At 42.0% G+C, this 23,187-nt stretch overlaps 3 protein-coding genes and 1 non-coding gene across 5 annotated transcripts; 2 read left to right on the top strand and 2 right to left on the bottom strand.

Moving 5' to 3' along the window:
* Positions 1-1,529: 1,529 nt before the first annotated feature.
* On the bottom strand, positions 1,530-5,926 carry SmD3 (small ribonucleoprotein particle protein SmD3). Of its 2 annotated transcripts, none has more exons than XM_028318259.1 (2): positions 5,472-5,926; positions 1,530-2,026 (listed from the first exon to the last, which is right to left on the bottom strand). In XM_028318259.1, exons 1-2 carry the CDS (start codon positions 5,779-5,781, stop codon positions 1,944-1,946), a joined length of 393 nt encoding a protein of 130 aa, XP_028174060.1. In that variant the 5' UTR covers positions 5,782-5,926; the 3' UTR covers positions 1,530-1,943. The 2 variants fall into 2 exon arrangements, with proteins under 2 accessions (XP_028174060.1, XP_028174059.1); XM_028318258.1 differs by lacking the exon at positions 1,530-2,026 and adding an exon at positions 4,386-4,887.
* A 1,797-nt stretch (positions 5,927-7,723) lies between these two features.
* Positions 7,724-16,190, top strand: LOC114362738 (zinc finger protein 771). The gene is made up of 7 exons (XM_028318257.1): positions 7,724-7,998; positions 8,109-8,450; positions 8,956-9,120; positions 9,907-10,160; positions 12,495-12,587; positions 14,231-14,300; positions 15,300-16,190. Exons 1-7 carry the CDS (start codon positions 7,843-7,845, stop codon positions 15,417-15,419), a joined length of 1,200 nt encoding a protein of 399 aa, XP_028174058.1. The 5' UTR covers positions 7,724-7,842; the 3' UTR covers positions 15,420-16,190.
* Positions 16,191-17,398: 1,208 nt separating this feature from the next.
* LOC114362721 (alpha-ketoglutarate-dependent dioxygenase alkB homolog 7, mitochondrial-like) lies at positions 17,399-22,366 on the bottom strand (the record flags this gene model as incomplete). The annotated part of the gene is made up of 4 exons (XM_028318234.1): positions 17,399-17,689; positions 20,270-20,394; positions 21,015-21,188; positions 22,169-22,366. Coding segments are annotated over 4 exons (654 nt in total), but the record flags the coding sequence as incomplete, so codon positions are not given.
* TRNAC-GCA (transfer RNA cysteine (anticodon GCA)) lies at positions 19,565-19,636 on the top strand. Its single transcript has one exon. It is a non-coding gene; the product is annotated as a tRNA-Cys (tRNA).
* Positions 22,367-23,187: the final 821 nt, after the last annotated feature.

Below are 23,187 nucleotides of genomic sequence, written 5' to 3'. Positions count from 1 at the left end.
GCTAAAATCCTGAGCACCCAATGGCAGTAACTTGTGGTGTTACAGGCAGTATATGTACTTGTAGATACTTTAACTTACGTATTTTATTTTATATCTAAATAGTCTTTGCTTTAATAATTTAGGTGAAGGATGGTGATAGTAGTGTCATTGAATGTTGTTGAAGAATTTCCTAATGTATATTACATACATACATTGATATGAAATTACTTTTTAAACTTGGCCTAAGTATGTTTCTCCTAAATAATTTATTACAAGTTTACTTATCTTTTCAAAATTCTTATAATGACAGATTGACAAAACCATAATTTGATTTTGTAACATTTAGCTGAAACTAAATGTTGTGCAAAATTATAGACTAGTATTATATTATCTGTGCTGAAACGAAGTAGAAGTTACAGGCAGTCTAACTTGAAATATTACAATTTTGAAATATCAATGTTTAAGAAAACTGTTTTTAGATTTTGGTAATCAATGACTACCTACTACGATGCAGAATCTAATTAATTTTTAATTTAGAGTTTCTGGGTTTGTTTCCCAGTTACATTAGTTTTAAGATTCGACAGTTACAAAATAGGTGAATTACTATAGTTTGTAGATTTAAAATCGTTGATTGAGATAAAGCTTTAAAATCACAAGTGTAAAAAGAGTTTCGTAAGAAAAATAAACATTGGTTGTTATGTATTAGTGTATAGACTGTGTTGTAAATAGATAAAATCCTTGCCACTATTCTGTGTAAAATAACAACTAAGTTAGGTATATCGCACATGAAAAGAGAAATTTTGAGCAAGATATTAATCAAACGGATATTTAACCCAATAGATGTAGAACTGTACTAAACTAGGTTATTAAATACATAGCAACTATGTATTGTGATGTGATAGTTTACTTACAAGTATAGCGGTGTAAGGCATTGGGATTGTGTGCCGGATTGAAATACATTTTATAAAAAAATTATTTGTGTTTCATTATGTTACTTGAGTACCTAAGTTATAGTAACAAACTTCAGTTACAGTTACTGCAGTAATTTCTGTACGAGTTCTTTTTATTATAGTCGAGTAGGAATGTAAAAATGGAATGCAAATTAATTCTGACTGACATACAACTAAATGAGTAAAATGACTTACCCATATGATCTTGTATCTTCTCTCTAATGGTAGAGGTGCACGCACTTCCAATCTCTTTCCACAAACGCTTGCCCTTCGTCTCACACCGTCCTCCTGCCATAGGAAGTAAGCTATATTTTACAGGATTAAGTAACTGTGATAGTTAAACCTGAATACTTGGGATTTTTGGGGAGATTAGTAATCTAATGCAGGGGTCTCCAAACTTTTGAAGTCTTGGGGCCATAATAATTTTTTCGGTATATTGCAAGGGCCATAACAATTTTAATTTTTCTGTCCACCTATGAAAACACAGGCAAGTCTTAAGCTGTCGCGGGCCGGATTGATGGCAGTGGCGGGCCGGATATGGCCCGCGGGCCATAGTTTGGAGACCCCTGATCTAATGCATTAGCAAATAAAATCCAATAATGGTCTTCACCTGACTTTTATTTAGTCTGCACACACATTCATTATCACAAGATCCTTAGTTTAATGCTAGTGAATAGTTAAAACTGTACACATTAGAGACACAGTCAGTTTTGTCTATGCATTCAAATACAAACTAAACCTATTCCACAACAACACCCTTGCACACACACTAGTAATAATACGAATTTTATTGTACATTATCCCTCATTATCTGACTTCATTTGATACCCTCTGACAATGATAACTTATATTATAACAGTACAAAAACTATGCTCGGGCTTGAAGGTAGAATAAAATAAATGTTTCATTTCCTTAAACGTTGGATACAGAAGAGTTTTGGCCGTATGCATGTTTGAATACATGGTAAGGTAGTTATTGAGTGGGAGGATACTTAAAGCTATGGACGGCCGCGGGCTAGCGCCGCGAGGGGCCCGAGCCGCCCTGCCAGCCGCCGCGGTGCCCGCCGCCGCGTCCGCCCGCGCGGCCTCGGCCTGCCGCTGAAACAAATACAAATTCAAGTAAGTTTTGATCTAGTACGGATTATTTGGTGGTGACTTAATGCTGGAGCATGAATACTAAGGAATAGGAAAACATGTAGCCTCAGACTATTCCCAGTGCTCACTGTTTATCAACCATTTAGGATACATAAAACACTATTATGCAGAGGGTAGGCGAAGTGAGTCTCTCAGTGTAATTATTCTTTGATAAAAAACTACAACAAATCACTTTTATTTCAAGAGGTTCGAGTCCTAAATAACACAAAAGTTTGAACACAATCACTTTGTTAGTGGTTTGGGGTTAGATGTTTTGTTTTGTAAACACACAAATACAAATAACTGATGATAAATGAAGANCAACCCTACATTAATGCACGTCAAAACAAAATATTTACTTTAGGGCTGCGCTTAGTAGTTTTTTTTTAAATCGAAATTAAATGATGCGATTTGGGTATTTTGGTGAAATTACTAAAAAAATTAATTTAAAAGTAGCCGCCTGGCATGGAACGTGTTATGTGGGCTGAAAATATAGGAAATGACCCATTCTATCCGCCAAATCATTTTGGCACACGATGCGCCAAACACCCTGTATATTATTTGTGATTGTTACTTGTTGTGTATGCCTAATCCCAACTAATATTATAATAAATGCGAAAGTAACTCTGTCTGTCTGTCTGTTACGCTTTCCCGCTTAAACCTCGCAACCGATTTTGATGAAATTTGGCATAGAGATAGTTTGAGTCCCGGGAAAGAACATAGGATAGTTTTTATCCCGGTTTTTGAAACAGGGACGCGCGCGATAAAGTTTTTCTGTGACAGACAAAATTCCACGCGGGCGAAGCCGCGGGCGGAAAGCTAGTAATAAATAAATACTAAAAGCCTGATCACCCACTGGCAGTAACTTGTGGTGTTACAGGCAGTAGATACTTTAACTTACGTATTTTATATCTAAATAGTCTTTGCTTTAATAATTTAGGTGAAGGATGGTGATAGTAGTGTCATTGAATGTTGTTGAAGAATTTCCTAATGTATATTACATACATTGATATGAAATTACTTTTAAAACTTGGCCTAAGTATGTTTCTCCTAAATAATTTATTACAAGTTTACTTATCTTTTCAAAATTCTTATAATGACAGATTGACAAAACCATAATTTGATTTTGTAACATTTAGCTGAAACTAAATGTTGTGCAAAATTCTAGTCTGAAACGAAGTAGAAATTGCAGGCAGTTCATCTTGAAATATTACAATTTTGAAATATCAATGTTTACGAAAACTGTTTTTAGATTTTGGTTAATCAATGACTACTACAGTGATGCAGAATGTAATTAATTTTTAATTTAGAGTTTCTGGGTTTATTTCCCAAGTTACATTAGTTAAAATTCGACAGTTACAAAATAGGTGAATAGTTTGTAGATATAAAATTATTGATTGAGATAAAGCTTTAAAATCACAAGTGTAAAAAGAGTTTCGTAAGAAAAATAAACATTGGTTGTTATGTATTAGAGTATAAGACTGTGTTGTAAATAGATAAAATCCTTGCCACTATTCTGTGTAAAATAACAACTAAGTTAGGTATATCGCACATGAAAAGAGAAATTTTGAGCAAGATTTTAATCAAACGGATATTTAACCCAGTAGCTTAACTATGTTATTAAATACATAGCAACTATGTATTGTGATGTGATAGTTTACTTACAAGTATAGCGGTGTAAGGCATTGGGATTGTGTGCCGGATTGAAATATATTTTGTAAAAAAATATTTGTGTTTCATTATGTTGCTTGGGTAAGTTAAAGTAACAAACTTCAGTTACAGTTACTATAGTAATTTCTGCACGAGTTTTTTTTTATTGTAGTCCGAGTAGGAATGAAACTGGCCACACTGAGGTTCTTTTGTAAAACTTTCCAATAATAAATTAATTCTGACTGACATACTAACTAAATGAGTAAAATGACTTACCCATATGATCTTGTATCTTCTTTCTAATGGCAGGTGTCCCTTCCAATCTCTTTCCATAAACGCTTGCCCTTCGTCTCACACCGTCCTCCTGCCATAGGAAGTAAGCTATACTTTACAGGATTAAGTAACTGTGATAGTTAAACCTGAATACTTGGGATTTTTGGGGAGATTAGTAATCTAATGCAGGGGTCTCCAAACTTTGAAGTCTTGGGGCCAGTAATTTTTTGGGTATATTGCAAGGGCCATAACAATTTTAATTTTTCTGTCCACCTATGAAAACACAGGCTTAGTCTTAAGCTGTCGCGGGCAGGATTGATGGCAGTGGCGGGCCGTATATGGCCCACGGGCCATAGTTTGGAGACCCCTGATCTTATGCATTAGCAAATAAAATCCAATAAAGGTCTTCACCTGACTTTTATTTAGTCTGCACACACATTCATTATCACAAGATCCTTAGTTTAATGCTAGTGAATAGTTAAAACTGTACACATTAGAGACAGTCAGTTTTGTCTATGCATTCAAATACAAACTAAACCTATTCCACAACAACACCCTTGCACACACACTATTAATAATACGAATTTTATTGTACATTATCCCGCATTTTTTTACTTCATTCGATACCCCCTCTGACAATGATAACTTATATTATAAAAACAGTACAAATACTATGCTCGGGCTTGAAGGTAGAATAAAATAAATGTTTCATTTCCTTAAACGTTGGATACAGAGGAGTTTTGGCCGTATGCATGTTTGAATACATGGTAAGGTAGTTATTGAGTGGGAGGATACTTAAAAGCTATGCAGGGCCGCGGGCTAGCGCCGCGAGGGGCCCGAGCCGCCCTGCCAGCCGCCGCGGTGCCCGCCGCCGCGTCCGCCCGCTCGGCCTCGGCCTGCCGCTGAAACCAATACAAATTCAAGTAAGTTTTGATCTAAAGCCTGTTCCGTGAGCACGTAGAATTTTGTCCAATGACCCCAAGCTACCCATCCTTATCGCTCGCGCGTAATTATATTGCTGTCGCGACTGTGCGACGGGCGCCCGCAGTGAGTGTGCGAGCGCGACGGTCATTGGACAAAATTCTACGTGCTCACGGACCAGGCTTTAGTACGGATTATTTGGTGGTGACTTAATGTTGAAGTATGAATTGACTATACAAAGGAAAAGGAAAACATGTAGCCCAGACCTATTCTCAGTGCTCACTGTTTATCAACCAAAACCTCTATTTAGGATACATAAAACACTATTTTGAAGAGGGTAGGCGAAGTGAGTTTCTCAGTGTAATTATTCTTTGATAAAAAATTACAGCAAATCACTTTTATTTAAAGAGGTGAGTCCTAAATAACACAAAAGTTTGAACACAATCACTTTGTTAGTGGTTTGGGGTTGGGTGTTTTGTTTTGTAAACACACAAATACAAATAACTGGTGATAGATGAAGGAAGTAGTGGATTTGGCAGAAAGTCAAGATATGCTTTAAGATTACCTTGAGCTCGTAATATAGCACTTTTACCGCGTCCTGCGGTTGGTTTGTTCCCTTGCCGTTTGAACATAGGCGCGTTCTTTAGCATGTCCGGTAGTATCAGGAACCTTATTTTGGAGCCCCGAATGTAAACATTCTCAAGCTGAGCGACACGTCCATCGCGATAGGTCACTGTGACCCCCGTCATTTGGCAATTCATATTATCCTCGGCTTCGATTAGTTTTCCCCGGTAAACTTCACCGGTGTTCGTTTCGCAAGTCACCAAATGGCCTTCGGCCTCATGAAGTACTTTAATAGGCACACCGATAGACATGGTGGATTGCGTAGAAATAAAATCTGTCTAGAAATTATCAGAATAAACTAAAAAACTTGGGATGTTTTCGGATTTCGTAGCTTGGGAAAATAAATCACAACAACAATGGCCGATTTGTCAACTTTTGTTGACAGTTGACACTACTTTGACAGTGACGTAAAAAAAATATTTTGCTTTGGACCGACACTATTTGGCCCATTCCCCCTATTTAACGCTATGATTTAATGCGATAACCCATCGATGACCCGAAGATTATTAGTTCCCGACCGCTTGATTGAGTGTATGTAACCAAGTATTTACGTATGCTGCAGTTTTGAACTGATGAAATAAGAGTGCGGTAATGCGAAGAAGCAACTTGATGCAACAATTATAAACTGATTGAATAAAATGCAGTTTAAATGCACCTTTAAAACTAGAACCTCTTCCGGGTTGAGTTGAGGAGGACAGGTAAAAACAATTCTAAACCAAGTTATAAAAGCTCAAGATGAAAAGTTTCGTTTCCCCCAACCCCAACTGTTTATGGTCCCCAACTGTGGCGAATTGGCAAAGCACAAACCAAACAAGCCCGAAGACATTTTTAAAAAACTAAAAGACATCATGCATCAATGACGTTTTTGACAGATGATCGAATTCCACCACAGATATAGATGACCCACGCTGAACTGTCCCACCCATGAAGCTACAGATAAAAATGGAGGGCAAAGTTGGGAACAAAACTTGAGTCAAATACCTACTTATATCTATCTCGCTCTCTGTGGCCCTACCTCTCTTTTTAGTGTGAACTGTAGTATTGCTATCTTCTTATTTAAATCTCCTTGTAAATTCTTCGAAATAGCCAATTCACTAACAAATAAGAAGTTAAATAAATAAATAATTAATATTTGAAACTTAGATTACCTAGTTAAATAAAAAATCACAAAATTGTCGGCCATTTAGGCTTAATGTGTTGGCGAATCAGGGAATTACAATCCCAATTTCTGAGGTATCGGTAATGTGGCAACATCGGCCGAATCCGGCCCATCATGGCGGTTGTTTACTATGCAGTTGATTTCGTTTGAGATTTTTCAAGGGACCTTATCATTGTTTTGTCTGAAGAAATGGTGCAAAATTGTATAGTGCGTGGTTGCGGTAGTTCGTGTTGTCCTGGAAGTGATATAAAATTCCACGCGTAAGTGTTTATTTCGTGATTTCTGACAGTGGATCATTGTTAACATATTTCTTTGTATTTTCACAGTAATTACTTCCTAAAACGTTTTACCAGTATTTAAACTTATTATTAAATGTTACATATGTCAAGAAAAAGAAGATTTTACATTGAGTTTCATTGACTTTGAGCAAATTTAAAATTTTTGTTTCTATAAGACATTTTGAAGTAGTATGACCATATTGAGGATATATCTGGGACTTTCTGTGGGACCTTACTTATCTAATTTTGCATAATGTTTTCTACGGCCGTTTACTGTAATCAATCCATATCCAAATCCGTCTGTCAACTGCCAAATTAAAATCTGTTTTCTATCAAATATCCACAGTTTTCGATGCCTTTACACTTTCTTAATGTTGTAATTCATCTTAAAACAAAAACATCGAAAACCTTTTTTCATAATCATATTAAGTGCACTTTATCAAGACACACTGTTTAAACGTAAATCAGTCTTTGTCGTCCTGAGAAAAATAAATAAAAGGTTACCCTACTTAGAAAGAGAGAGCCTGCCCACAGAAAGCGAGATAGTGATACATAGGTTGTGCTTCAAGTAGGTATTCTAAGTCTGGCCTCCATTTTTATCTTTAGCTTCATGGTCCCACCAAACTCAATGACAGGGGGGCGCTACCATCGTTCAACTATATGGTTTCCAACATGGCAAAAATCTAAACCAGCGATCCGGTATTGACGGTGGCGCCCCACTGTCAATGTCATCGACAGGACAGTCCAGTATTTTGGAACTATATGGATTAGAGAATTCCACCGAAGCTTGTTGTTCCTTTCTCAGAACATTTCATTATCGCTTTCTTCAGGGTATAATATTCTAAACTATTCTGCGTAATTAAGTTACTTTCATTATGGCGGCATCAGTAATGAAGGTTGAGATGGAAATAGAGGCGTGTTGCATTTGCGGCGGCGGCGGCGAGCTGATGAGCCCGGAGGAGCACGACGCCAGCACCACGGTGATGCTCGCGCCGCTGCGGACGATGCTCATGCACCTCAACAACAATAAGGTTTGTGTTCCCCTCGTCGATAGCGGTTTTAATCATCATTGTTTTGTTTTACAAACTAGGTTATGTGTGGTATTTTGTGCTAGCATCACTGGATAAACAACTTATTTCAGGTGGTCCCCGACGGCCGATTGTGCGCAGACTGCATCAGGCGAACCATAGATTCATATGAGTTCAGTACTACATTGTCAACAAAATCGGTGCCTCCTCTCAGCGAGAAGATCCGCGCTCTTCGTCGCAGATTACACGAGTTGACTCAGAAGATTGACGTATTCATCGTCGTCGGAGGTCCCGGAGTCAACGCCGGGGGCACGTATAGCGAGGAGGACATCATCATGGTGGAAAAGGATGCATTGGCAGCAGCATCGGCGGCCGATGATGAGGATTTGGAGAGGGCAAGAAACGCTCGAGGTGACACCGTTTATCAATGCTCCGTGTGCCCTCATTCATTCCACGTGAGTTGCTTCGGTACAATGGTTTTTTTTTATGTCATTTTCATACAAGAGATATTATGCTGTAGAAAATTGATCTTTTTGTTTGAAGAATTTGATTTGCTTTTTATTCTCTAAATTTCAAACAGATCATCAGGATGAATTCTGGAAATTTAATCATCTGAGTATACAATGTATGTTGAATAAATTAGCCCAAACTGCTGGGTGTCTGTCTACTATGCACGCCCCTTGGAGAGACATTGAACTTTCACTGTTATTATAGTTACGGTTACATTATTTTTAGTCGGTGTCTTCTCCAAGGGATGCGCAATAAGCAAGGGCGTCCGCGGAAGACCAGCTTCGTGACTTGCCCTTTTGAGCATGTCAATGCTGAGCGGGTGCCTTTTGGCACAGTTTGTACCTCTTTGTTTAATAGCCTACATTGTGTTTTTTGTTGTTTTTTTACTGACAATAAACCTATTCTATTCTACTATCAAAACATAAGTTCCAATCATGCACTTGCCTCTAGCGCGTGTCGGAGTACCGCGCGCACTGCGCGTCGCACCCGGCGGACGCGCTGCACTCGTGCTGGACGTGCGGCGCGCAGTTCGCGGCGCGCGACGCGCTGCGCGACCACGCGCGCGACCACGCCCACGCCGCGCTCGTCTGCCACCTCTGTAACACCACCTTCCAGGTACAAGATCTGTGTTAACTCACCTATTATGTCAGTAATTTGTTTAATCTGCGGTGTTTCCGGACGGATACGACCTGCAAGCTTTCAAGAAGAGAGCGTATCTTCACCTTAAAGGCCGGCAACGCACCTGTAACGCCTCTGGGTTTGCGGGTGTCTATGGGCGACGGTAATCACTTACCATCAGGTTATCCGTCTGCTTGTTTGCCTTCTGTCACATAAAAAAAAATACAGGTTACTGACATATTAATATATCACTAAGTTACTGAATGGTGTTGAGGATTCAACACAATATTCTAGCGGTGGTCAGGGATCAGTACCAACGTTCCTCAGATCTCGAATCGGCAATCCATCACTGTTGTGCTGTTGCTGTTTATTACAATACCTTTGTCAATCTCTGGAAACTGAATAAATTAACCGATTAGGTATTACATGGATCTTACAACTGTTTATGGCAGAATAACTAAGTTGTAAAACTAGATTTTTTATAAGTTATGGGATTGAAGCTATAGAGGCACATTGATAGACTGGCGTTGTAGCCTGTACACACGGCCACACTGTTAACCATCCACTTCCGTTTTTGCTCTCGCTCTCATCAAATGCGATAGAACGAGACGATATTTCAGGCAATAGATAGTTAACACTGTTGCCGATGGTGCATGACCTGACATGCCTCAGAGCCTCCTATTCCTTATTGTTTTTCCTGGGTGTCACTGTTTCTTCTTCCTTCATGTTTCTCGTGCCGCTATGTATTTTATGTACCTATTTAACTAACTTGCGTCCCCACAGAGCCAAGTGGAGCTGCGCCGTCACGAGGGCGGGTGCGCGGGCGCGTGCCCCGCGTGCGGCGAGTGGGCGGGCGCGCGCACAGCGCTGGCCGCGCACGCGCTGGCGAGACACGCGCGCTCGTCGCCCGCGCTGTGCGCCGCCTGCTTCCAGACGCTGCCCGGGCCCGCCGCGCTCGCCGCCCACATGCTGCGCCACAGGCAGGCCAAGCAGTACGTGTGTGGATACGACGGGTGCATCCTGCGGTTTGGCACCAGGTAAGCAGTGTCTAGGAGAGTTGTATCCGCCTCTACAACCGATGANACCGATGTGAACAACGCCTCAACGTGAACACGACCGCTCTGCCAAGAGCGTAACGAATCAGAAGAAGAAGCGGTGTCTGTTGCAATCTTCTTGTAGGACTATGAATTTACATGAGGCATGCTCAAGCTGTGGGTCACTTTCACCACTATCAAACCTGCTGGGTTAGGATGTGCGCCGTAACATACTCTTATCGACGTCAAAACATACAGGCAAATTAGATAAAATAGCGTAATAATAACCGCTTATCGCGGCGCGCATCCTAGGTCTACTGATCTGCCTAGCTAGGTTGCGTGATGCGTAAGCTTTTATCGCTTTTTTTACACGATAAGCCCATACGTTAGTCATCGATGAGATTTTATCACAGCGCGTAATCTTAGCTCGGTTGATGTCTTTCAAAACACCTCTTAAATAACGTTATCCCAGACAAAACCTGTGGGAACCTATAAGTCGTTTGTTTGTTGCCTAACTTGTCATTATTATACACTGTAAAACTAATAAATAAAAGTGACCATATGTGGATGTTCCACAATCATGATGGTTATTTTGTTCCTGGTGTAACACTTTTTTTTCTTGGCGAGATTAAATTCTTACCGATTTCCACAAACAAACATTCCAACTGACCGTAAGGTCACATATTATAAAGTGTTCAGTATTTCCTTTGTCACTTGATTGTGTCGTTGTTAGTGATCATTTTCTTTATTTTACGTTCTTGCATGTACATTAGGGTGGAGCGAAAATTTTTTTTTCAGATATCTGTAATGTAATAGTCAAAATTTTGTGCCTTTAGGGCTTAAATGAAGTCATGCAAAATATTAATCAATTCGGTTTAGAGTAACTGCCTCCGCATCGACACTGAATTTATAAAAAAAGTTGGTTTTAGACCTCACTTAGGCGCCACATATCTGTGCAATATTTAAATAAAAATACTATTTTTTTATCACAAATCGTTTACTGATATGCTATATTTTCAATGTAAAATACACAAAAAAGCCAGGCTTTGGGTTTATAATTTTAATAAGGGCGTAAGAGAGCGCGAGAAGAGAATTTTTCTGGCCCTTTTCGCGATTCGCGTCTTTGTCAGATAGTCTACTGGAAAAGCTCTGGAAACATGTGAGAAACTGCCTATCTATAAATTTGAACAAATTGAAGGACAAATGTGATCAGAAATGGCCAAATATCTGAGTACTGATCAGCAGAACTTGCATAAAATTGCTTCGGCGGTAATTAGGCGTATTCTCACAAAATCTCGCAATAATTTCTCCTGGTGAATTGTAACATGCCCGTTAGATCACACGAGCGTACCGAATACTACGTTTGTATTGTAGAAACTTAAAATCTAATAGAAATTTTGATACCTCTGGCTACTATTGTGGTTAAAGTCTATGCTTCTTCCTGGTTTTTGATTAAGACAAAACCATCATGCAAAGATGGCACCCGTCATCTGTTTAAAATTATTATGGCCTCGAGAGGCCTGCCAGATACCCTATGAAAGATTAAAGAACTAGTTACCCGGAGAAAAAGCTATTACGAGTATCCTGATAGCAGTCTTCTTACGATGTCAGAGAGCTGGCCGCTCGTCGCATACTAAAGTCATACAGTACGAGTCACGCTTCAATACCTAGAATTTTTTAAGTACTAGTGATACACTTTAATGCTATTTTATATATTTATTTAATTTACTTAACAAAACAGCCGCTTTTGAGATATTTATTTGACTAAGAAATTCGGCACATTGTCAAATCTGGTGGTGAGAGCAACCCTTTGTTTTAAGGCTTCTCTACCTCACTCAAGCTGTTGAGGGACCTGTGAAGATTACGATCAAAGATTCTATTTCTCACTGCATCCAGAAACTCACTAATAAGGTGCAATAAAAGTCAAGCTGGAATCGCGAAACGTGATGCCTAAATTTTGATCAAAAAAGGATTTTTAAGCATAATAATTAAAGTAATTTATCTAATTGTTGTATGTATTTCTTGTTATATTACCTTAGTAAATATCTAATCTATAAATTATCTGTCATTTAATACCTTCTTACTAATAAATAGAGCGTAATATTTCACCTTAGACGACTTTCAACTTTAAATAAAATTTTAAAATTTTGAAGTCACTGCGGAGGCAGAAGATATTCATTAAATGGGATAAAAAATTACAGTTATTTATACTTTCATATAAGGCACAAATCCCCCCCTATTAGAACTTCGAAACTAAAAAAAAATTTTTTCCCATACAACCGTGCTCCACCCTAATGTACATGTACAAAATTGTTAAAGTTCTTGTTCTGCCTGCAGGGCCAACCTGATGTCGCACATCCGCAAGTGCCACGCGGGCGCGGCCGAGGCGCCCGAGCCTGCCTCCACCACCTGCTCCGTCTGCCAGCGCACGTGCGTACATCCTACATGACAAGTTTATTCATCATCATCATCATCTCAGCCATAGGACGTCCACTGCTGAACACAGGCCTCCCCCAATGCTTTCCACGAAGACCGATCCTGCGCCGCTGCCATCCAGGCACCTCCCGCGACCTTCACCAGATCGTCGCTCCACCTAGTGGGAGGCCTGCCCACGCTACGTCTTCCGGCTCGTGGTCGCCACTCAAGAACTTTCCTGCCCCAGCGGCCATCAGCTCTACGAGCTATGTGCTCCGCCCACTGCCACTTTATTTTAGCGATTCTGCGAGCTATGTCAGTCACTCTGGTTCACTTACGGATCTCCTCGTTTCTGATTCGATCACGCAGGGAAACTCCGAGCATAGCACGCTCCCTTGCCCTTTGGGTGACCTTGAGCCTTCTTATGAGGCCCATAGTAAGCGACCCTCTACATGACAACTTTATTCATCATCATCATCATCTCAGCCATAGGACGTCCACTGCTGAACAAAGGCCTCCCCCAAGGATTTCCACGAGGACCGTTCCTGCGCCGCTCGCATCCAGGCACCTCCCGCGACCTTCACCAGATCGTCGCTCCACCTAGTGGGAGGCCTGCCCACGCTACGTCTTCCGGCTCGTGGTCGCCACTCAAGAACTTTCCTGCCCCAGCGGCCATCAGCTCTTCGAGCTTTGTGCCCCGCCCACTGCCACTTTATTTTAGCGATTCTGCGGGCTATGTCAGTCACTCTGGTTCTCCTACGGATCTCCTCGTTTCTGATTCGATCACGCAGGGAAACTCCGAGCATAGCACGCTCCATCGTCCTTTGGGTGACCTTGAGCCTTCTTATGAGGCCCATAGTAAGCGACCCTCTACATGCCAAATTTAATCATCATCATCATCATCATTTCAGCCGTAGGACGTCCACTGCCGAACATAGGCCTCCCCCAATGCTTTCCATGTTGATCGATTGGTAGCGGCCTGCGTCCAGCGCTTCCCTGCTACCTTTAGGGCTATATTTCACCGGGACACCATGGCGGCGCAACAAGTCGCCGGCTACCAACAAAATGTATACAGCTCTATAGACAGTTACTCACCTGGTGTCCGTTTGGTTGCGCAAAGCTGTATACATTTTGTTGGTAGCGGCGACTGGTTGCGCCGCCATGGTGTCCCGGTGAAATATAGCCCTTACGATATCGTCGGTCCATCTTGTTGGTGGACGTCCCACGCTGCGTTTTCCGGTATGCGGTCTCCATTCCAGAACCTTGCTGCCCCATCAGCCGTCAGTTCTGCGTACTATGTGGACTCATCTATAAGGACTTGCCATTGCCTAGAGAGAGTCAGAGAGGAAATAAAAAGCCACATACTCCACCGACACAGGCGTGGATTATTGTAGTTTCCTACAGCCGCTGGTTTCAGTTGGGAGCTCAATTCTCGAGATTGTTGACAAGTATGTCTACCTCGGACAAACGATCCAGCTAGGTAGGTCCAATTTCGAGAAGGAAGAAAGAATTAGGGGAGGCCTATGTTCAGCAGTGGACGTCCTATGGCTGAAATGATGATGATGATGACAGCCGCTGGGACCACGGATATTAGGGAGAAAAAAACTTAACTATTTGTTGTCGACGATTATTTTTGACCTTTGTTCTTCATTTGCTAGGTTCGGATCGGTAGCGGCCATGAAGAGGCACGCGAGGGTGCACCGCGTCCGCAACGAGGTGGCGTCACAGGTGCGTGTCTTCAACTTCTCTTATAACATCATGACTTTATTTAACCGCCTCTGTGGTCTAGTTGTAAGACCACCTGCTTCAGACGCAGAGGTCCCGGGTTCGATTCCCAGTGGGGACAGATTTTTCTGTTCGGTTTGGTTGGTGGTAGGGCTTGTTCTAAGTCCGCTTGGCTAGCTACCACCATCTTACCTAAGTCTCTCGCCATAACAACAATGTTAACACCATTGTTGTGTTCCGACAGAGGTAAGATAGCCAGTTCTTGAGGATTCTGGGTGAAGCTCGCTTCCACCTCCGGCCTGATCGTCACTTACCATCAGGTGAGTCATAGGCCAAGAGCTTCCTCGTTGTGAATAAAAAAAAAAGACAGCCATCGTTTTCGAAGTTAACCAATTGATTTTGATTTATTCATACCTGTGGAACTACTCCACATACATCGCATGCTTGGACCAAGATCTTTTGCCACGTGTACCTTCGGACTTCTTAATCGGGTACTCTTGTCAAATTGGTCGTGGTTCTGACGAGGTACACGGTGGGGTGTTCGATGTCATCTCCGAGGGTAGCTCTCCTGGTGATTTTATTTCTGACGGTTAGAGGCGTCGCGAGTACACTGGACCATGCATGGTGGACTCACACTCGTTTTCACCATCAATTCCTAATTTTTAAGTGACCCCTATTAGAACAAAATTCCTGTTAAGTGTTACCATAGGGGTCACTTAAAAATTAGGGGTTAATGGTGAAAACGGGCATCAGTATCCTTTGTTATGGCGTCTATCCAGCGGGTAGACGATTGACCTTACCTTCCTTCGCTAAAGTCCAGTCGCTGAGCACGTAGAATTTCGTCCAACGACCCCAAGCTACCGCGACTGTGCGACGGGCGGCCGCAGTTAGTGTGCGAGTGCGACAGCAATACAAATTACGCGCGAGCGATAAGGATCGACTTGCTCGACGACCGGACTTTAACCTTAAGACTAACTTCAAAATTGTATGCTTTCCTTCCAGGAGGAGGGCACGGAGAACGAGGGCTCTGTGGAGGGAATGGAGCTGGTGCCGGCGATGGACGGAGACGTGGAGTACCTCGAGGTGGAGACCCTTGAAGACGTCGACTACCACGCCGACTAGTGCCACTGCTGGTACCAGTGGCGTAACTATACCATCCGTGGCAAATTCTGTGTTCCTTGGCGCATCTAGCACTTATTTTCCAGGGGGACCCCTGAACCGATTAGGATCTTGAGCCGGGGACTCCTCGGGGCCTGTGGCATTTTTCCAGCTCTGCCAGCCTATTGTTACGCCACTGACTGGTACTTTAAAAAGCCTGTGCCACCTGAAGACGTTTGGTAGCTCTACTGCCAGAAGACCCTTCTTTCCCACTGGGCACAGGGCTCTGCAATCGAGAGGCTTTAGATGAAAAGGGCCCCTTGATCCTTAGTTTCCAGGGTCCCCAGAAGTTTAAAGACCGGCAGAGCTAAACATTTAGCATGAAGAACATATTTTAGCAACCAACAGAAATAATTGAATGGACCAGACCAGAAATATTGGTGACGAAGAACATATAAATACATAGTGGTTATTTATGAAGTCTCCCGAAGACCACAGCATATTGATTGAAATTTTTTAGACAGACTTCATTTACAATAACTATTTTAGTTGAAATGAAATGTGAATGTTTAAAATCTTAAATAACTAATTAAATTATAAAGAGTGATGAAGTGATGTGATGACGTAAAGTGGAGTGCCCTGTACAGGAAGTTGTATGTTAAAATGAAATAGATGATGAATGAAGAAAAGACTTTAAAGTAATTTAATGTAAGTGGGAGACAAGTGTGGCCAAACATTATAATTATATTAGTTTAGTTGTATTGCAAATATATTTGCATAAAATTGTATTAAAGATTTCCAATAAGCATAAAACATTTGTTGTTATTTTGTCTCAAATAAAACTACATGATGGTCAAATTCAACAATTTAATATAAATAAATTCTATATTTACAAAATCACTAAATTAAATCTATTTAGATACAAAAATACTGACTTCTGTATCACATAATCTTGGTAGAGAAATCAAGAAATAATACATCTAACTAAAGGAACAACAACAACATATAAATTCTATAGGCATTGACACTTGACTTGGTGTAGGATATTCCAACGTGTCTTTAGCCCAAGTCAAGACACGTAACTATGGGAGTTTTCGTGTCCGCTGCATTCAGGCCAAGTTTCAATGACTTGACGCTAATCGGCTGTTGCTGCTTTATCGCCCACTCCTCTATTTTATTTCAAAATAGGTACGATACATTTTGCCTGTATTATATGACTTTGACAATGACTGGTACTTGCGGAAATCATAAATATTCGCAGGAAAAAGTAATCGTGTAAAGTCCGTTTACACCATTAATCCCTAAATTTTGACCCCTTTGAAAACAAAATTCCTGTTATGTGTTACCATTACCACAGGTCACTTGATTAAAATTAGGGATTGATGGTGAAAACTGCTTGTTCCCAACGAGTCACACCCAAACGAGTAACCCTGTTACTCGTTGGGAAAAAAAAATCCCATCCAGTCACACCGTTGCTTGATGGGACATCTCTTTAAAAGGTTTTGTCCCACCGAGTAACGGTTACTCGTTTGGGTGTGACTCGTTGAGAGCAAGCGGTGAAAACGGGCATAAGGCTGGTTTTAGTCACGCTGACGCACGCTGACCGTCAGCGCTGACATCCGAAATGTATGAAGCGTCGGCGCCGAGCGATCAGCGTCACTTAGGAACGTTCCCTTCAATTACATACATATTGATCCGTCTGCGCCGACGATCAGCGAGCGGTCAGCGCGATTCTAAGGCTTGATTTCCTCCTACGCTGACGTCGGTCGCGTACATCGGTCGAGCGTACGAATAAATAAACACATCTATGAAGCACCGCACTGCAACGCCGTCGTCAGCGGCAGATGATTACATAGAACTAAAGCCTGGTCCGTGAGCACGTAGAATTTTGTCCAATGACCCCTAGCTACCCATCCTTATCGCTCGCGCGTAATTATGTTGCTGTCGCGCTCGCACACTCACTGCGGGCGCGCGTCGCACAGTCGCGACAGCAATATAATTACGCGCGAGCGATAAGGATGGGTAGCTTGGGATCATTGGACAAAATTCTACGTGCTCACGGACCAGGCTTTAGTGTGTATTCGTGCGCGCCAGGAAATCAAGCCACCCGCCTAAGTAACATGAAGTAGGCGTACGTTTAACTGTCGGCGGGCGGCGGTGCCGGCGGGCCGGCGGGCGGCGGGCGGCTGCGCGTGATGACGGCCACGCGGCGGCGGCGCGGCAGGCGCTCGCCGCGCCACACGCTCTCCTCGCCGCCCAGCACCGCGTGGGTAAAGTCGTAGCGCGCGCAGCCCCTGGAACAATGAGTAGAGATGGGTAGTGGGTAAAAACCCATTTCACCCGGTTGGGTTAAAACTGGGTGATTTGGGTAAAAACCGGTTTTTACCCATTATCACCCATTCTGGTGGGTGAAAACAAAAATAGCGTTTTTTTAAAGTGAGAAGTGGTATTTGTTGCTAGTGTTACGTAATGCAATCTGGGGGGAGAGGAGGTCTTGAAAAACGTTACAATGCGTTACAGTGGCGGAAGGGGTTTGATTTCAAGTTTTTAAGCACAAGTACTTTGTAGTTGGTGTTGTTATTTGTAACTTTATACCGTAATGTCATCAAAGAGAGAGTTTAGCATCTTTGGCATTCCCCCCCCTCCATGTCCTTACCATGATCACAAATTATTGTGTTCCTACTAAATTTCTTCTAAATCGGTTCAACGATTCATGAAATAACACCATTTTATAAAATAATTGGTCACATCATCATAACGTGATCAATTTTACGATTTGGCCACGATATAAATGCATATTAGTGTTAAATTTGACTTATTACTTATTAATCAATAAACTTAAATGAGAAAAATCCAATAAAAATAAAGAAAAGATACCAATTGAAATAATTATAAAATTATTTGTTTTCACCCGGTGTAAACACCCACGGGTGGAATGAAACGGGTTTTTATTGGGTTTTTACCCTCGGGTGGAAACCCATCTCTAACAATGAGGGCTATCGTTTTAGCGCTCACCAGTTAGCGCCACTGTAGAGTAAGGTCCTGTCACTTGCTAGTAGCGAAGACAGTGGCACCAACTGGTGAGCGCTAAAGTGGTAGGAGGACTATCGCATTTGCACTCATCAAGATGGCGCGACTGTAGAGTAAGGTCCTGTCAATCGCCAGGGGTGCCAACTGTTAAGTATAAAAACGATAGCCCTCATTAAAGAAAGAACGTGTACCAAACGCCTACCAAAATGGTCCACAAATGTGCAAGTATTTTAAGCTGTATACTGTATTAATTTAATGTTATGTCGGGCCTCTTCATGGCGAGAGTGAATAGGCACTTATAGGGCAGATATGTACCATCCTAGACTGCATCCCACTTAACATCAGGTGCGATTGTGGTCAAATACCTGCCTTGTTGTGCATAAAAAAAAATTCTTTCTTTCAAAATCGTTCGTTTCAGCCAAATGACGTCCACTGCTGGACAAGGGCCTCCCCCAAGGTTTTCCACAATGAACGGTCCTGCGCTGCCCGCATTCAGGCTCTTCCCGCGACCTTTACCAGACCGTCGGTTCACCTAGTCTTCCAGCCCATGGTCGCCACTCAAGAACTTTTCTGCCCCAAAGGCCATCGTCTCTACGAGCTATGTGCCCCGCCCACTGTCACTTGATTTTAGCAATTCTGCGAGCTATGTCCAACTAAATATGAGCTACCAAATAATAACAGCAATAAAAAACATTCTTTGAACCTTAACTTGGAATTTCAAAAGGAGATTCAATCTTGCATAGTTTTTTCATGCAGAAAAAGGCAGGTATTTGACCGCAATCGCACCTACTGTTCGCATTATAAAAGAGTTATCGAATCGTTATTTCACACAAAAACTACTGAACGGATTTTGATGAAACTTTATAGTATTATTGTTTATAACCCAGATTAACATATAGGCTATAATTTATGACGATCTGTGACAAACTAAATTTCACGCGGGTGAAGCCGCGGGCAAAAGCTAGTCTAAAATAATTTACACATGTAAAATAATCGTATATTGATTACTATGTATCTTTTATGGAAAATTATAATAATTTTCCAATTAATGTTCGCGCGAAGCCAGGATGAGTCACTCGTTAGTTTATCGTGACTAATCGCACGAGAATCTGGCGAACAATTTCACCGGCCACGGATAAGGGGATATAGCTCAGTGGTAGAGCATTCGACTGCAGATCGAGAGGTCCCCGGTTCAAACCCGGGTGTCCCCTGATAAAACTCTTTTTGTAATTTTTTATTTTTTTATGAAGTACCATACTACGTACTTCAGCTGCTTGGCTATCATCTTTTTTTTTTGTGGTCACAGCAATATCAACATAATCTTTTTATGGTTTAGACGACGATTTATGTACTGTGAATAAGTACATGATATGGGTAATGATAGTACGCAGAACTGACGGCCAATAGGGCAGCAAGGTTTTGGAATGGAGGCCGCGTACCGGGAAACGCAGCGTGGGACGTCCACCCACAAGGTAGACCGACAACATCATAAAGGTAGCAGGGAAGCGCTGGACGCAGGCCGCCATACCAATCGATTATTGATCAACATGGAAAGCATGGGAGGCATGTTCTGTTCAGCAGTGGACGTCCTATGGCTGAAATGATGATGATGAAGGGTAATGAGTAAAGCCCGGTCTGTGAGCACGTAGATTTATGTCCAATGACCCCAAGCTACCCACCCTTTTTGCTCGCGCGTAATTATATTGCTGTCGCGACTGTGCGACGGGCGCCCGCAGTAAGTGTGCGAGCGCGACAGCAACATAATTACGCGCGTGCGATAAGGATGGGTAGCTTGGGGTCATTGGACAAAATTCTACGTGCTCGCAGAGCAGACTATAGTATACCTCATGACGTAGAGGCAGCGGCGCGCGATGAGCGCGTCGAGCGCGAGGTGGTCGCGCGCCGCGTGCCGCAGCCGCATGACGGCGTCCGACGCCAGGCACAGCCCTGCGATCACGCCGCCGCAGAACTACGAGCAACGGTATAAGAATCATTCACTAACACCAACTGTATTGACTTCATCACCCAGCCCACGCCAAATAAAGCAAATTGTCTCCCAATGTTTAGAGAGCCGCTAGCAGTAACTAGGGTGCTGCGAGTGGTGTCCAGGCATAGAGCACAGAAAAGATTGACTGACTGAAGACCAGGGTGCAAATCTAAAAGCTAACACCATGAGTAAAAATGAATTAATAATATTTAAGTGATCTATCTTAAAAATTAGGGATTGATGGTGAAAGCGGGCATAATTATAGCAGTGTCGATGGATGTCGCACATTTTTAGGGACACCTGTAGCAGGATCAGTCCATAGTGGTCAGTTAATAGAGGGTTTTCACCAAAGCGGAGCAGAGCGGAGAGGTGTTTTGAATAACTAATCAGATTTAATTATTTCCAATTCTCTCAATTACGCGCCGCGCTGTCAAATTCTATAGAATTTGACGGCCCGACTTCTCCACTCTACTCCGCTTCGCTCCGCCTTGGTGGAAATTAATTAGGCCAGGCCAGGCCAGGCCTTAATTGTGCCAGTACAGCAAGAAGACATTCACTGACGGGATGGGGCGATATTGCTAGTTGCCTGAGAGAAATCTGACCCGGACGGCGTCGACGTGCGGGCGGATGAAGCCGGCGGCGGCGAGGTCCAGCACGTGCGCGTGCGGCAGCGGCTCCTCACCGGGCCCGAAGGCTAATTGTCGCACGCGCGCCAGCACCAGCGAGTTGGGCTCGCTCCACGTGCTGCGCTCCGTCTCGCGGTACCCTTGTATTGCCTGAAACGATATAATATTAATAAAAATTATGTTAATGAAAATGACGTCCGTTTGGTATAGTGGTTCGGAAAATACTAATATTCCAGAGGTTGCGGGTTCGATTCCCGTACAGTACAAACATGTGTGCATGAACATATTTGTTTGTATTGGACTGGGTGTTTTCTATGTATAATATGTATGTATTTACATATGTTTATATCCGTTGTCTAGTACCCATAGTACAAGCTTTGCTTAGTTTGGGACTAATAGCGTAGTGTAAAATGTCCAATGATATTTTTTATTATTATTTATTAAATAATTTACATGGTTATAAGGCTAAAAAGAAACCACGTGAGTTAAGAGGACAGCTTGGCATACACAGCTGCTTTTTAATGATAAAAAGACACTCAACAAATCTGATTATAGTCTGATAACTGATTGCAGAAAATATTGTGTGATCAGTCAGAAGACTATGAACAGATTTGTTCTGTGATTAGGCGATGAGAGCAGAATCCCCACTGGGACTCCCCCTCTATGGTTAATTTTGGATCTTCATGTCCAGAATGTGCTGTTGTTTGTCATCATATTATTATAGTTTCCCTAGTAAGTTGGACAGTTGTTAGTGGTTTTATTTAATTAATTATTCTTCAAATATCTCTGCTCAATATTAGATCTACTCGCTCTGAATCTGGATGTACTTGCATCCAATAAATATTTTTTTCTTTTTACCTTTCAAACATAATAAAAAATTGAGAGAAAGTTTAAGTTATAATAAATTGAACTTTATGATTTTATTTTCCTGTAAGTTATTAAAAATTAGAAACTTATTATAAAATTTTTGAAATAACTAATTTGGAACAAAACTAAAAACAAAAACCAATTTTGTTAATTTGATTATTATTTCGAGCTTATACCTAAACTGTTATGAAAACTTTTTAATACAAACGACTCAGTCATTTCCTAGGTATCTAATCAATAAATAAATTAAAAAAACAACGTACATTGTCCCAGTGATCGAACTCATATCTCATGCGTTTCAACGCGGGCTCCAGCTCGGCCAGCAGCGCGGCCTCCTCGGCTTCCGACACGAAGTCGGGCAGCACCTGCATGTCGCGAAGCACCGCCGCGCGAAGCTCGGGCTCCTCGTCAGCCTTCCATGACGGCAGTATCTCTATCAGGCTCGGATCTCCTGCAAGTATTTTTTATCTTAACACTTTTCTAACGGGCGACGCAGTGGACATCCTTGGGGGAGGCTTTTGTCCAGCAGTGGACGTCAACGAACGAACTTTTCTGACAGCTACTGTTGTGATACGTAGTTAACCGCCTCTGTGGTCTAGTGGTTAGACCACCTGCTTCAGACGCAGAGGTCCCGGGTTCGATTCCCAGTGGGGGCAGATTTTTCTGTTCGGTTTGGTTGGTGGTAGGGCTTGTTCTAAGTCCGCCTGGCTAGCTACCACCATCTTACCTAAGTCTGTCGCCATAACAACAATGTTAACAGCATTGTTGTGTTCCGGCAGTTAGAGGTAAGATAGCCAGTTCCTCCGTGGTTGAGGATTCCGGGTGAAGCCCGCTTCCCCCTTCGGCCTGTTCTCCCCTCCCAAAGGGGGAGAAAAAGGCAAAAAGCTTCCCTTTGTGGAAAAAAAAAAAAAAAAAAAAAAAAANTTTTGCTCGCGAGTGTATTTTTCCCTTTTTTTATTGATCCACCTGTATAGCGTCCACTAATTCCTTTAGTCTATCGAAAGCAACGCACTTAACTTCGTGTACACTGCGGAGAGCTTTTTGCGTCAAAGGGTACCTAAATGACATTGCGAGACACGAAATAATACAATGAAAAGTTCAACGGGAGCTTTTAAAAACCCACAGGCAAATATTGTCAAAGACTTTATAATCATAAACGAACTATGCGCGATTTCTAGTGTGGTGTCAAACAGACGTTAGATAGGCCGGCACGCGCTCCGGAAGTCCACAACGAGGATGTTTCCTGTTTTCGAATTCCTTGCTTAAAACATTTTTGTGATGT

Source organism: Ostrinia furnacalis, unplaced genomic scaffold (genome assembly GCF_004193835.3).
Source record: "Ostrinia furnacalis isolate ACB-3 unplaced genomic scaffold, ASM419383v2 OfSCF6699, whole genome shotgun sequence".
NCBI classification, from domain to species: domain Eukaryota; kingdom Metazoa; phylum Arthropoda; class Insecta; order Lepidoptera; family Crambidae; genus Ostrinia; species Ostrinia furnacalis.
Note: the sequence above shows the minus strand (reverse complement) of the source record. Positions and strands in the feature narration are given on the sequence as shown.

Bases quoted from the DNA above. Each gene is read 5' to 3' on its own strand.
- LOC114362738 (XM_028318257.1), top strand. From the start codon at position 7,843: ATGGCGGCATCAGTAATGAAGGTTGAGATGGAAATAGAGGCGTGTTGC. The intron at 9,121-9,906 runs GTACAAGATCTG...GCGTCCCCACAG, and splicing joins TCTGTAACACCACCTTCCAG to AGCCAAGTGGAGCTGCGCCG. The intron at 10,161-12,494 runs GTAAGCAGTGTC...TTCTGCCTGCAG, and splicing joins ATCCTGCGGTTTGGCACCAG to GGCCAACCTGATGTCGCACA.
- SmD3 (XM_028318259.1), bottom strand. From the start codon at position 5,781: ATGTCTATCGGTGTGCCTATTAAAGTACTTCATGAGGCCGAAGGCCAT. The intron at 2,027-5,471 runs GTAATCTTAAAG...TATTTGTTTCAG, and splicing joins TGCTATATTACGAGCTCAAG to CGGCAGGCCGAGGCCGCGCG.